This window comes from Neofelis nebulosa, chromosome X (assembly GCF_028018385.1).
Source record: "Neofelis nebulosa isolate mNeoNeb1 chromosome X, mNeoNeb1.pri, whole genome shotgun sequence".
Classification (NCBI taxonomy): domain Eukaryota; kingdom Metazoa; phylum Chordata; class Mammalia; order Carnivora; family Felidae; genus Neofelis; species Neofelis nebulosa.
Window position 1 is genome coordinate 74110366 of NC_080800.1, and position 13668 is coordinate 74124033.

At 34.8% G+C, this 13668-nt stretch overlaps 1 protein-coding gene across 1 annotated transcript in view; it reads left to right on the top strand.

The window, feature by feature from the left end:
- Positions 1-1237: 1237 nt before the first annotated feature.
- Positions 1238-13668, top strand: part of KLHL4 (kelch like family member 4) — a 165840-nt gene continuing 153409 nt past the window's right edge. The window contains 2 exon segments of the mRNA XM_058712717.1: positions 1238-1496; positions 1499-1655. Of these exon segments, the coding sequence (XP_058568700.1) occupies positions 1238-1496; positions 1499-1655 (416 nt within the window).

A 13668-nucleotide genomic window follows, 5' to 3' on the forward strand; every position in this document is an offset into this window, starting at 1 on the left:
CAAAACATGCCCTTTTTTATCCTCTCAAAAAGACTTTTTAAACAACAACAACAACAAAAAGACCTTGAATACTCCCTGTGAAAGTAAAGAGCATGATAAGGAGGTGTTTATACAGGCATGGGGTCAGAATGGACTATTCATTTTCAATTTTTGGTCACTGAGAGAGGCACCTCTTCTAACTTAACTAGCTTAGAAAACCACTGCTCTCTTCCTTAAGGTGTGGACTTAAATTACTGTTAATACATCCTCTAGTGAAGAGAGAGGAACAAACCATAAGACTCTTAATGATAGAGAACAAACTGAGGGTTGATGGAGGGAGATGAGTGGGAGATGGGCTAGATGGGTGATGGGTATTAAGGTGGGCACTTGTGATGAGCACTTGATGTTGTATGTAAGTGATAAATCGTGAATTCTACTTCTGAAAACAATATTGCACTGTATGTTACCTAGCTAAAATTTAAATTTAAAAACACATTCTGTAGTGGGGCGTGTGTGCTTTTAGTCATGGGTAACCAACACTGTCTCATGTTTCTGAAACTATTCAGGTTTTTAAGTAAATATTAATGTAAAAACATTCATATTTTTAGATATTATGTAAAAGTAACTACAAACCTGCGTGAGAGGACTGATGACAAGATGTTCTTCCTTAATGAGGTACCATTAAAATTTCCATGAGTACCTAAAAAAAAGATCATAATAAATCCCTTGGTACAAATTCTTGTAGGATAAAATAGTGTGCTTTCAGAAGTGCACTAATGGGGAATGAATCTGGCAGGGGTGAGTAGAGGGAATCTATAAGGAAGTGAGTTTAAATACTGCTTTTGCTCACTTGCCTAGGTTTAAGCCACAGCTAATATAATTCAGGTAAGGAAGAAGAAGCTGGGTTAGATTTGCAAATCGAGGTGGGAGGGCTGTTAGCATGCAAATCCAGCAGCTGCAGTGTGTTGGGGTAGCTGTTTTCCTGTGCTAAGCTGTTTTACTACTTTAAGATCTGATCTCATCATCCTGTCAGTGTGACTTCCCACCTACTGTTAGCTGAAGTTTTCTGCTTCAGTTAGAAAGCTAGAAGTATTCACAGGACACCACCACAGGCAGTGGGGGAAGGGAGGGAAGCAAGAAAGATTGCTCTCAGCACTTGTGCTTTTGTTAGTTCTACAGAAGAGGCAGGGAAACAGGAGATAACAAAGGCTCCATTTCCTTTCTGTGAGAGAAGGCTTTTGTCTTTCCTCCAGTAACAATGTCAGTGTTTGGCAAAAAAGAATTTGATGTGAAACAGATCCTAAGGCTACACTGGAGGTGGTTTAGTCATCCTTCTCAAGGATCCTCCAACACTGGAAACTGCCTTCAGCAGGAAGGATATGAGCTTAGAGGGACCCCGGTTCAGGGCACATTGAACAACCACTCTCAGGACAGAAATAGACTGGAAAAAAGGAACAATCCTTTCTATCCTAACATACTAACATCAGCGCCAGGACTAGCCCCTGACCATCAAAGAGCTTTCAGAATTGGCACTCACAAAACCTGATAGAACATTTTCGAGCAAATGAAGCTACTCCTATGGCACTTCCAGAAGGGAATTTGTTTAAAGAAGCCTGAGAAACACTTAAAGATTTGGAGATGATTGCTGCTGATAATACAGAAGATTCTACAGTGAGGTAGGAATTTTCAATTGCATAATTGAAAGCCACAGAATAGGTTAACTCTTCAACTCTTATTTAGTGTTTAAATAAAAGTGCTATAATTATCTCTGAATTTGTATGCAGCCAATCAACGTTTACAAGAACCCCCCTCCCCTAAGTCTATAAAGGAAAAGAGTAATAATTCATAAGTTTTGATAATTAAAGGGAAATATGTTTTAGGGTTGTGAGTTTACTTTTCTGATTCCATTCCAATTCTGTTAAGATTTCTGTTTTAGGGCTAAGAGGTATTTATTATAATTACTAACTTTTTGTAAATATCTTCTGTGGCTTGGAGGTTCACATACTTGTGATTCTCTACACAAGTATAATGAGTTACATGACTAGAAACTCTGACTTTGTGAGGTAGGCCAATTTTGACCAAATAAAAGCTCAGCACATTCTTATCTGTTCTATAGTACATAGTTGCTGTATTTACACTAAATAAATACATTATCTTTATATGAGAGTACAGAACAGCTTCCTTTGGCATTTGAAATTTATTTGAAGTTGTATTTGTTTCATAGATAGTTTATAATCATGAAAATATTTGACATAAAGCAAGTAATGAAATGGTCCTTATATCAGTGAGATCGTAGAGTTCGAAATGGAACACTTCAGCTATTTGAGGATATTAAAATGAAATAAGAAGTGATAATAAAGTATAGCTTCAGTATAGTTCATAAAATATTTGATTATGTCTTCATTTTTGTGTCCACTAACTGTTTGAAAAAGAGAAAACTATGTTCTGTATGCTAATCTTGTCCAATATAACTTAACCTAGTAGATTTTTACTTTTTATTCTTTTACACTATCAGATTTTATTTCCCCATATATTGTAGACACAACTGATAATCTTGGCAATGTAATTAAAGTGAAAAAGAACCATAAGAAAATAAGTATTTTTATATATTTTAAATTATGTAACATTTCAACATGAAGCTATGCTTATTGTTCGGAAATAATCTTTGTTTATTTGATGTACTATGTCTCTACATAACTATAGAGGATAAGGACCAGCAAATTTGCTTCTAGATATGTTTTCCATAAAACTGCCTGACAATTCCTTCCTTCCTTATGTAATATCAGTAGAAAAAACAATATAACATTATGACAAATGACAACTGTGAAAAATAATGCCTTTATAGAAAATCAATCTTCTTAGTGAAATATAAACATACAAAAGATTTTGTGAAATGACTTTAAGAATAATTTTAGGTTGTGATACAGACACTATAAGAAGTAAAGTGTGTATATATTAATTTCCTAAATAATTTGTGATTATGCAAGAAAATGCTATATAACTGCTGGGATAGCAGGTTGTATTTAGTACAACTAATTGGACTTTAAAATAATATGTAATATATGCTTTTAGATTCAGCACATTTTTATGAATATGATTTATTATCAAGTTGGCTTACCTACCACACCCAGTGCTCATTCCAACGAGTGCCCTGCTCAATACACATCACCCATTTCCCTCTCCCCCACACCCCATCAACCCTTAGTTTGTTCTCTGTATTTAATAGTCTCTTGTGGTTTGCCACCCTCCGTCTCTGTTTCTATTATTTCCCCTTTCCTTCCCCCATGGTCTTCTGTTCAGTTTCTCAATCCACATATGAGTGAAAACATGATATCTGTCTTTCACTCAGCATAATACCTTTGAGTTCCATCCACATTGCTGCAAATGGCATGATTTCATTCTTTCTAATTGCCAAGTAGTATTCCATTGAGTATATAAGGCACATCTTCTTTATTCATCAGTTGATGGACATTTAGGCTCTTTTCATAATGTGGCTATTGTTGAAAGCACTGCTATAAACGTTGGGGTACATGTGCTCCTATGCATCAGCACTCCTATATCCTTTGGGTAAATTCCTAATAGCGCTATTGCTGTGTCATAAGGTAGCACTATTTTTAATTTTTTGAGGAACCTCCACACTGTTTTCCAGAGTGGCTGCACCAGTTTGCATTCCCACCAACAGGGCAAGAAGGCTCCTGTTTCTCCATATCCTTGCCAGCATCTGTAGTTTCTTGATTTGTACATTTTAGCCATTCTGACTGGTGTGACGTGGTATCTGAGTATGGCTTTGATATGTATTTACCTGATGAGGAGTGATGTTGAGCATCTTTTCATGTGTCTGTTGGCCATCTGGATGTCTTCTTTGGAAAAGTGTCTATTCATGTCTTCTGCCCATTTCTTCAATGGATTATTTGTATTCTGGGTGTTGAGGTTGGTAAATTCTTTATAGATTTTAGATGGTAGCCCTTATTCCCATATTTCATTTGCAAATATCTTTTCCCATTCTGTTGGTTGCCTTTTAGTTTTGTTGATTGTTTCCTTTGCAGTGCAGAAGCTTTTTATCTTCATAAGGTCCCAATAATTCATTTTTGCTTTTAATTCCCTTGCTTTTGGATATGTGATGAGTAAGATATTGCTCCAGCTAAGGTCAAAGAGGTTGTTGCCTGCTTTCCCTCTAGGGTTTTGATGGTTTCTTGTCTCACATTTAGGTCTCTCATCCATTTTGAGTTTATTTTTGGGTATGGTGTAAGAAAGTGGTCTAGTTTCATCCTTCTGCCTGTTGCTGTCCAGTTCTACCTGCACCATTTGCTAAAGAGACTGTTTTTTTTTTCCATTGGATATTCTTTTCTGCTTTGTCATAGATTACATGGCCATACATTTGTGGGTCCAATTCTGGGTTCTCAATTCTATTTCATTGGTCTATATGTCTGTTTTTGTGCCAATACCACACTCTCTTGATGATTACAGCTTTGTAGTAGAGGCTAAAGTCTGGGATTGTGATGCCTTCCACTTTGGTTTTCTTCTTCAATATTACTTTGGCTCTTCGGGAACTGATTCCATTTCCTCTCTGGTTATGGGTCTGTTCAAAATTTGTATTTTTTTCTGTTTGAGTTTTGATAATTTATGGGTGTCTAGGAATTTGTCCATTTCTTCCAGGTTGTCCTGTTTGTTGGCATATAATTTTTCATAGTATTTTCTGATAATTAATTGTATTTCTGTGGGATTGGTTGTGATAATTCCATTTTTTTGTGGTTTTATCTATTTGGGTCCTCTTTTCTTTTTGAGAAGTCTAGCTAGGGGTTTATCAATTTTGTTTATTTTTTCAAAAAAACAACTCTTAGTTTCATTGATCTGTTCTACTGTTTGTTTCCTTTCCTTTCCTTTCCTTTCCTTTCCTTTTTTTTTGTTTGGATTCTATATAGTTTATTTCTGCTCTGATATTTATTATTTCTTTTCTTCTGGATTTGGGGTTTATTTGTTGTTCTGCTTCTAGTTCCTTAGGTGTGCTATTAGATTTTATATTTGGATGTTTTCTTGTTTTTTGAGATAGGTCTGGATTGCTGTGTATTTTCCTCATAGGACTACATTTGCTTCATCCAAAAGGGTTTGGACTGTCGTGTTTTCATGTTCATATATATATATATATATATATATATAATATATATATATATTATATATATTCTTCTTCTTTAATTGCCTGGTCGACCCATTCATTCTTTAGTTGGATATTCTTTATCCTCCATGCATTTGGATGTTTTTCAAACTTTTTTTGTGGTTGATTCCAAGTTTCATAGCATTGTGATTGAAAGTGTGCATGGTATGATCTCAATTCTTTTATATTTTTTGAGGGCTGTTTTGTAACCCAGTATGTGATCTATCTTGGAGAATGCTGTATGTGCACTCAAGAAGAATGTATATTCTGTTGCTTTGGGATGCAGAGTTCTAAATATATCTCTCAAGTCAATATGGTCCAGTGTATCATTAAGGGTCATTGTTTATTTATTGTTTTTCTGTCTAGATGGTGTGTCCATTGTTGTAAGTGGAGTATTAAAGTCCCCTGCAATTACTACATTCTTACCAATAAGATTGCTTATGTTTGCGATTAATTGTTTTAGACATTTGGGTGCTTCAGAAATCGGTGAATAAACATTTATAATTGTTCAGTCTTCTTGATAGATAGACCCTCTAATTGTGATATAATGCCCTTCTTCATCCCTTGTTACAGCCTTTACTTTAAAACTAGTTTGTCTGATATAAGTATGCTACTCCAGCTTTATTTTGACTTCCAGTAGCATGATAGATGGTTCTCGATCCCCTTACTTTCAATCTGAAGGTGTCTTCAGGTCTAAAATGTGTCTCTTGTAGACAGAAAATACATGAGTCATGTTTTTTTAATCCATTCTGATACCTTATGTCTTTTGATCGGAGTACTTATTCCATTTACATTCAGTGTTATTATTGAATGATATGGGTTTAGAGTCATTGTGTATTCTGTAGGTTTCATGCTTGCAGTGATATTTCTGGTGTGTTGTGGTCTTTGCAACATTCACTCACAGAGTCCCCCTTAGGATCTCCTATAGGGCTGGTTTAGTGGTGATGAATTCCTTCAGGTTTTTTTGTTTGTTTGTTTGTTTGTTTGTTTTGGCGGGGAAACCTTTTGCTCTCCTTGTATTCTGGATGACAGGCTTTTTGAATAAAGGATTCTTGGCTGCAGAATTTTCCTAATCTACACATTGAAAATTTCCTGCCATTCCTTTCTGGCCAGCTAAGTTTCAGTAGATAGGTCTTCTACTACCTTTATGTGTCTACCCTTGTAGGTAAAGACTGATTTATCCCCAGCTGCTTTCAGAATTCTCTCTTTATCTCTGTATTTTGCCAGTTTCGCTATGCTTTGTCATGCAGAAGATCAATTCAAGTTCAGGGGAGTTCTCTGTGCCTTCTGGATTTCAATGTCTGTTTCTTTTCCCAGGTTAGGGAAGTTCTCAGCTATCATATGTTCAATCACACCTTTAGCCCCTTTGTCTCTCTCTTCTTCTTCTGGAACGCCTATGATACATATATTGTTCTGTTTCATTGAGTCACTTAGTTCTCTAATTCTCTGCTTGTGATCCAGAATTTTTTTTAATCTGTCTTTTTCTCAGTTTCATCTTTTTTTTCATAATTTTATCTTCTATTTCACCTATTCTCACCTCTACCTCTTCAATTCTGGCTGTCCCACCTTTAGTTTATTTTGCACCTCATTGACAGCATTTTTTAAATTCATTATGAGCATTTTTTAGTTCCTTGATCTTTGCAGCAATAGATTCTCTGCTGTTCTATGCTTTTTTCAAGCGCAGTGATTAATCTTACGACTATTACTCTATATTCTTGTTCATTTTTATTGTTTAAATCTGTTTTGATCAGTTCTTTAGCTGTCATTTTTTCTTGGAATTTCTTGTGAGGAGAATTCTTCTGTTTCATCATTTTGACTCATTTTCTGTCCCTAATGGGTTTTAAAAGCTTGTTATGTATCCTGCACCTGCGAGAATTTTTATATTAAAAAGGGGTCATACACTGTCCAGGGCTTGGCCTTGCAAGATGTGTTTTGTGGAGATTGTTACTTGATCTCTGTTGTTGTGACTTTGGTTACTTCATCTCCCTACTCGTTGTGATATTTTGACCCCTCCAGTTGGTGTGGGTTGATTTGTTTGTTGAAGTAGCTCTGTGCCTTGTCACGTTGTCCCAGTGTGTCCCTGGAAGATACAATCTCTTCCTCCCATACTCTCAGATTTCAAAGTCCATTAGCTTCAACTCTGCTTTGCTTGTGAGACGAGGGAACTTTGGATCCTCTTACTTCTCCACCATGTTGGCCCTTCCCCCATTCAGTATATTTTCATTTGATCTCTTTTCACCATGAATTACAATTTTAAGAACTGCTGAAATTTGAGATTAATATTAAATGCATTTGACTCTGTGGTAGAGAAATTTATTTATTTTTGGGACAGAGAGAGACAGAGCATGAACGGGGGAGGGGCAGAGAGAGAGGGAGACACAGAATCGGAAACAGGCTCCAGGCTCCGAGCTGTCAGCACAGAGCCCAACGCGGGGCTCGAACTCACGGACCGCGAGATCGTGACCTGGCTGAAGTTGGCTGCTTAACCGACTGCGCCACCCAGGCGCCCCTGAGAAATTTAAATTATCCTCTGTTACCTCCTGATAAAATTTTTTAAAGATTCCTAAATTGATATTCCAACATGAGAGTACTTTTACAATAAATTAGTTGATAGAAACATGCTGGATAAAATGTCAAATATAAATTGTCACCAAAGAATGTTTTATATATATAAATTTCTTTTTTATTTTATTTCTGATATGTTTCATGTTCTAAAGAAATGTTCTGTTAAATTTTCTTTGGTTACAGTAGAAAGTTAATATTTTCTTAAATTAAATAGAGTGGTTTTATAGATGTGCCAAGGATATTTTAAACAAAAGAAAAGTTGTTAGGAAATTATTAATTAAAATATGATGGATTATTAATGTCATATTAGCTATTCTGTATTATGTCTTAAGGAGAGTTTGAGAAGGAACTTATGTCTTGATTCTCTAATGCTTCTCTTCAACAAGACTGGGGACACAGGAGGAAAGGTTCCTGAGATATTGGCAACAGCCTCACATTCCCTCTTGTGGTAAACAAACAAACATGGCAGTCCATGTGGAAAATTATCACACTACTACAAGATGGGCTGTGACTTTCTGGGCAAAGTAAGGGTATCTAAGTCATCCTGCTTTCTACAAATATTGCAGAAAATTAAGAGAATGAGCTAAATTATTAAATTGGAGCATAAATGAATAACATACAATTATTCCTAAAACAGATATTAAAAGCAAAGTATTAAAGTTATATGTAAGTTATGAATCACTAAGTTGTATACCTGAATCTAATATTACACTATAAGTTAACTAGAATTTAAATAAAAATTTGGAGAAAGAAAAAAAATAGTTATATTAATATCTTGGCTTGATCATTTTAAAGCCCAAAACCATTCCTATGTAATTGAGTTGTAATTTAGTACTTCATTTAGGAACAGCACTGTATCATGATAGCACACTCTTAAGTATGCACATACCAGTATGCTTGTCATTATCATTTTTTGTTCTAGTTGTCTACTAACTCTACATCTTTGCTTCATTATAACTATGTTGCTCAGTGTTCTTTCTTTCCTTTATTTCATCCCTAGCATTCTAAAAATCAAAACAAATATTTTAACAGTCTGTTATAATCATGCTTCTTATATGGCAAATATTCTTATTTTTGTTTTTTAACTTGTTTTTAGATTCCACTTATGAGTGAAATCACATGGTATTTGTCTTCCTTGATCTAATTTATTTCACTTAGGAAACTCTTTTACACTGCATTGTTCAGTAGAAACTGTTACTTCAAAGGAAAAAATAAGGAACAAACTATAATTTGTAGTTTATAGAAAGTTTATGGTTAAATCCCTTGGCACATGGTTTAGAATGTATGGTATAAGATTATACAAATTTTTCAATTGCTTTATTAAATTTAGAGTATTTTAAAAAATAATTTAAAATTAATGCAATGATTCCAAACCATTTTATAGATGGAATATCTGATTTTAAATCTTGATTTAAATCTTTGCTACTTGCAGCCTCATTCCATGGTCCTCATGTTTCATTTCTAGCAGTGTGGTATTGTATATATATTTAAGTTAACATTAATTAAAATGTATTTAATATTTGGAAAAATTGGGACTCCTTTCAGTGTAAGGATCTAACAATATGTTAGTTCCATGTTCCTTTAAATACCATAATTAAGCATGTCTATAGTTGTTATTTCTGACATTTGAAAGGCAACTATTTCGGGGCATCTGGGTGGCTCAGTCGGTTGAGCGTAGGACTTCGGCTCAGGTCATGATCTCGTGGTCCATGAGTTCAAGCCCCACATCCGGCTCTGTGCTGACAGCTCGGAGCCTGGAGCCTGCTTCGGATTCTGTGTCTCCCTCTCTCTCTGACCCTCCCCTGTTCATGCTCTGTCTCTCTCTGTCTCAAAAATAAATAAACATTAAAAAAAATTAAAAAAAAGAAAGGCAACTATTTCATTTCTGCATCTGGAAATAGAAATGAAAGACTCAACATGTATGGTATTATTTAATATGTGGCTTCAAGAACAACATATTAAGTATATCAACCTGTGCCACATTGCCTAAATGTTCAGACACTTACTATTTTAATTTAAAGTTTATCTTTTAAACTTCTAGGTATTCTTTCTGATTTTTGTAAAACATCTCCTTAATAGCAATCTTGTTGATGACTTTCCTATGAGTTTGTAAGTAAAAATTACTTCCAATGCTATATGTATATTAGTGTAAAATTCTTATATTTGAATAATATGAAAAACAAATCAAGGTAGAGGAGTGGGGAACACTGGATCCTTAATAATAAAAACACTCAGATTGAAATATAATGTTCTATAAAATGTACCTGGAACATTTTTAGTGCCATAAAAGAAGAAAGTTCTCAAAAAATAATGATGGGGCTATGTCATGTCAAAGGACATAGGCGCCAACTATAAAAGTTCCCAATGGCCAAAGCTAGAACAATGTTGGCAAAAAAATAAAATTATATTTGATTATAAACCAAAAGTAAAAAAAAAATATTCATAAGCCCATAAATAAATACATAAATACATAAATATATAAATAAAAGACAAATGTATTATGCAGAAAAATTCTATATTATTTATGTACGTACTCTGCCCTCAAGGAGGTAGAGGTGAATACTGTGTTTTAAGTGTGGGCAGTACATATTGACTTCTTTCTTAAAAGTGATACAGTATAGAACCACTGCAGGGGTGTAGTAATTTTACAAGGAAGAAACCTGACAAATACTACCTGAGCCAGGTAAGCAAGTTTAACATCAAAAGTGCTTAGTAATTTTGACTGTGTGTACACTTGGTATGATGTGATGAGAATGGCACTTCTGTCCTCTCCTCCCACAAAACCCATAACCTCTCCAGCTAATCATGATAAAAACATCATACATATTCTAATAGAGGAATATTTAAAAGCACCTGGTCTATAATTTTCAAACTACTAATATCACCAAAAAAGGAAATCTGAGAAACTGTCACAGTTGAGAGGACCCTAAGAAGACATGAAAAATAAATGGGTTGTGGAAGAGAAAACAGACCTTAGTTAAAAACAGGAAATCTGGGTAAAAAAATGGACTTAAGTTAATAATAATGTGCCACTATTGGTTAATAAATTGTAACAAAATTGCCATACTAATATAAGTTATTAATAACAATGGAAACTGGGCATGGGCTTTATGGAGACTATACAATTTATAGACTATCACAATTTTTCTGTAAAACAATATTTTAGCAAGTGCTATCTTAGTATGTAGATTCCATAAGTCAATAATAGAAGATTATGTAGTTGTAAGATTTTGTTGTTTGTTTTCTTTAATTTGTTCTTTGTCAACTGATTAAAGGATATTATATCAAAAGAAGTAGGCTTTTTCCTATACATTGGCAGCAACATAATAAACAGTCTAAAGGCAATCCTAGGAAAGGAAGCTAACATTATGAGAATATCTAAAACCTGTATGCAATTTCTGGCCCTATCCTGATGATATGGACTGTAGTTACTATTTGTTAAAGGATACATACACCCCAATGTTTATAGCAGCATTATCAACAATTGCTAGACTATGGAAACAGACCAAATGTCCACCAGCTAATAAATGGATAAAGAATATGTGACATATATATATAATGAATATTACAGAGCTATTGAAAAGAATGAAATCTTGCCCTTTGCAACAATGTGGTTGGAACTAGAATGTATTATGCTAAGCAAAATAAGTCAGTCAGAAAAAGACAAATACCATATGGTTTCACTCATATGTGGAATTTAAGAAACAGAACATATGAACATATGGGAAGATAGGGAAGGGGAGAGAGGGAAACAAACCACAAGAGACTCTTAACAATAGAGATAAAACAGAAGGTTGATGGAAGGAAATGGGTGGGAGATGGGCTAGATGAGTGATGGGTATTATGGAGGGCACTTGTTGTGACCAGCACTGAGTATTGTATGTAAGTGATGAATCACTTAATTTTACTCCTGAAACCAATATTGCACTGTATGTTACCTATGAAACTTATATATATATATATATATATATACATATATAAATATATATTATAAATATATATATAAATATATATATTGTAAATATATATTACAAATATATATAATATATAAACATATATATATATGCACATGTGTGTGTATACACATATATGTATATAAAATAAAAAAATAGAATGAAAAAAATCGCAGCCCTGGTAGCCAATATATAAGGTTTAAAAGAGAAAAAAGAAAATTAAAAAAAGACTTAAAAAGAACTACCTAAGGAAAAGTAACTAAAAGAGAGAAAATTAAAATCAAGTAGTTTTGTTTTATCTGCTGTTTTAGGATGAAACAGGTATTACTGATATTTAAAAGAAAAAGCATTATGTAATGTTTTACTCTGAAACACAGTAAAATAACATGGCATTTTCCAAATCAATATGTTGACACAATATTTACATATGTCTATAATTTGCACTGGAAGAGAGCAAAACCAGTGATCATGTTTCTTAAAACTATCAGAAGTGGGGGAGGTAGGAGAAGATGGCAGAGTGGGAGGACCCTAAGTTTATCTTATCCCCTGGATACAACTGGAATACCACTCACATCATTTTGTTTTAACATAATTTATTGACAAATTATTTTCCATACAACACCCAGTGCTCATCGCAAATAGTGCCCTCCTCCAACCCATCACCCACTTTCCCCTCTCCCTGACCCCCCATCTACCCTTAGTTTGTTCTCAGTCCTTAAGAGTCTCTTATGGTTTGCCTCTCTCCCTCTCCGTAACTTTTTGTTTTTTTCCCCCCCTTCCTCTCCCCCATGGTCTTTGGTTAAGTTTCTCCAGAATCACATACAAGTGAAAACATACGGTATTGTCTTTTTCTGCCTGGCTTATTTCACTTAGCATAATACCCTACAGTTCCATCCACGTTGCTGCAAATGGCCAGATTTCCATCTTCCTCATTGCCAATTAGTATTCCACTGTATATATAAACCACATCTTCTTTATCCATTCATCAGTTGATGGTCATTTAGGCTCTTTCCGTAATTTGGCTATTATTGAGAGTGCTGCTATAAACATTGTGGAACAAGTGCCCCTATGCATCAGAATTTCTGTATCCTTGGGTAGATTCCAAGCAGTGCTATTGCTGAGTCATAGGGTAGTTCTATTTTTAATTTTTTGAGGAAATTCCACACTGTTTTCCAGAGCGACTCCACCAGTTTGCATTCCCACCAGAAGTGCAAGAGGGTTCCTGTTTCTCCACATCCTCGCCAGCACCTAGAGTCTCCTGATTTGTTCATTTTAGCCACTCTGGCATGAGATGGTATCTCACTGTAGTTTTGATTTGTATTTCCCTGATGAGGAGTGATGTTGAGCATCTTTTCATGTGTCTGTTGGTCATCTGGATGTCTTCTTTGGAAAAGTATCTATTCATGTGTTCTGCCCATTTCTTCACTGGATTATTTGTTTTCTGGGTGAGTTCTTTATAGATTTTAGATGCTAGCCCTTATTCCCCTACGTCATTTGCAAATATCTTTACCCATCCTGTCAGTTGCCTTTTAGTTTTGTTGATTGTTTCCTTTGCAGTGCAGAAGCTTTTTATCTTATGAGGTCCCAATAGTTCATTTTTGCTTTTAATTCCATTGCCTTTGGAGATATGTTGAGTAAGAAATTGCTGCAGCTAAGGTCAAAGAGGTTGTTGCCTGCTTTCTCTTCTAGGGTTTTTATGGTTTCCTGTCTCACATTCAGGTCCTTCATCCATTTGGAGTTTATTTTTGTGTATGCTGTAAGAAAGTGGTCTAGTTTCATCCTTCTGCATGTTGCTGTCCAGTTCTCCCAGCACCATTTGTTAAAGAGACTGTCTTTTTTCCATTGGATGTTCTTTCCTGCTTTGTCAAAGATTAGTTTGCCATACATTTGTGGGTCCAATTCTGGGTTCTCTATTCTATTCCATTGTGTCTGTTTTTGTGCCAATACCATACTTTCTTGATGATTACACCTTTGTAGTAAAGGCAAAAGTCTGGGATTGTGTTCTCTCCCGGTTTGTTT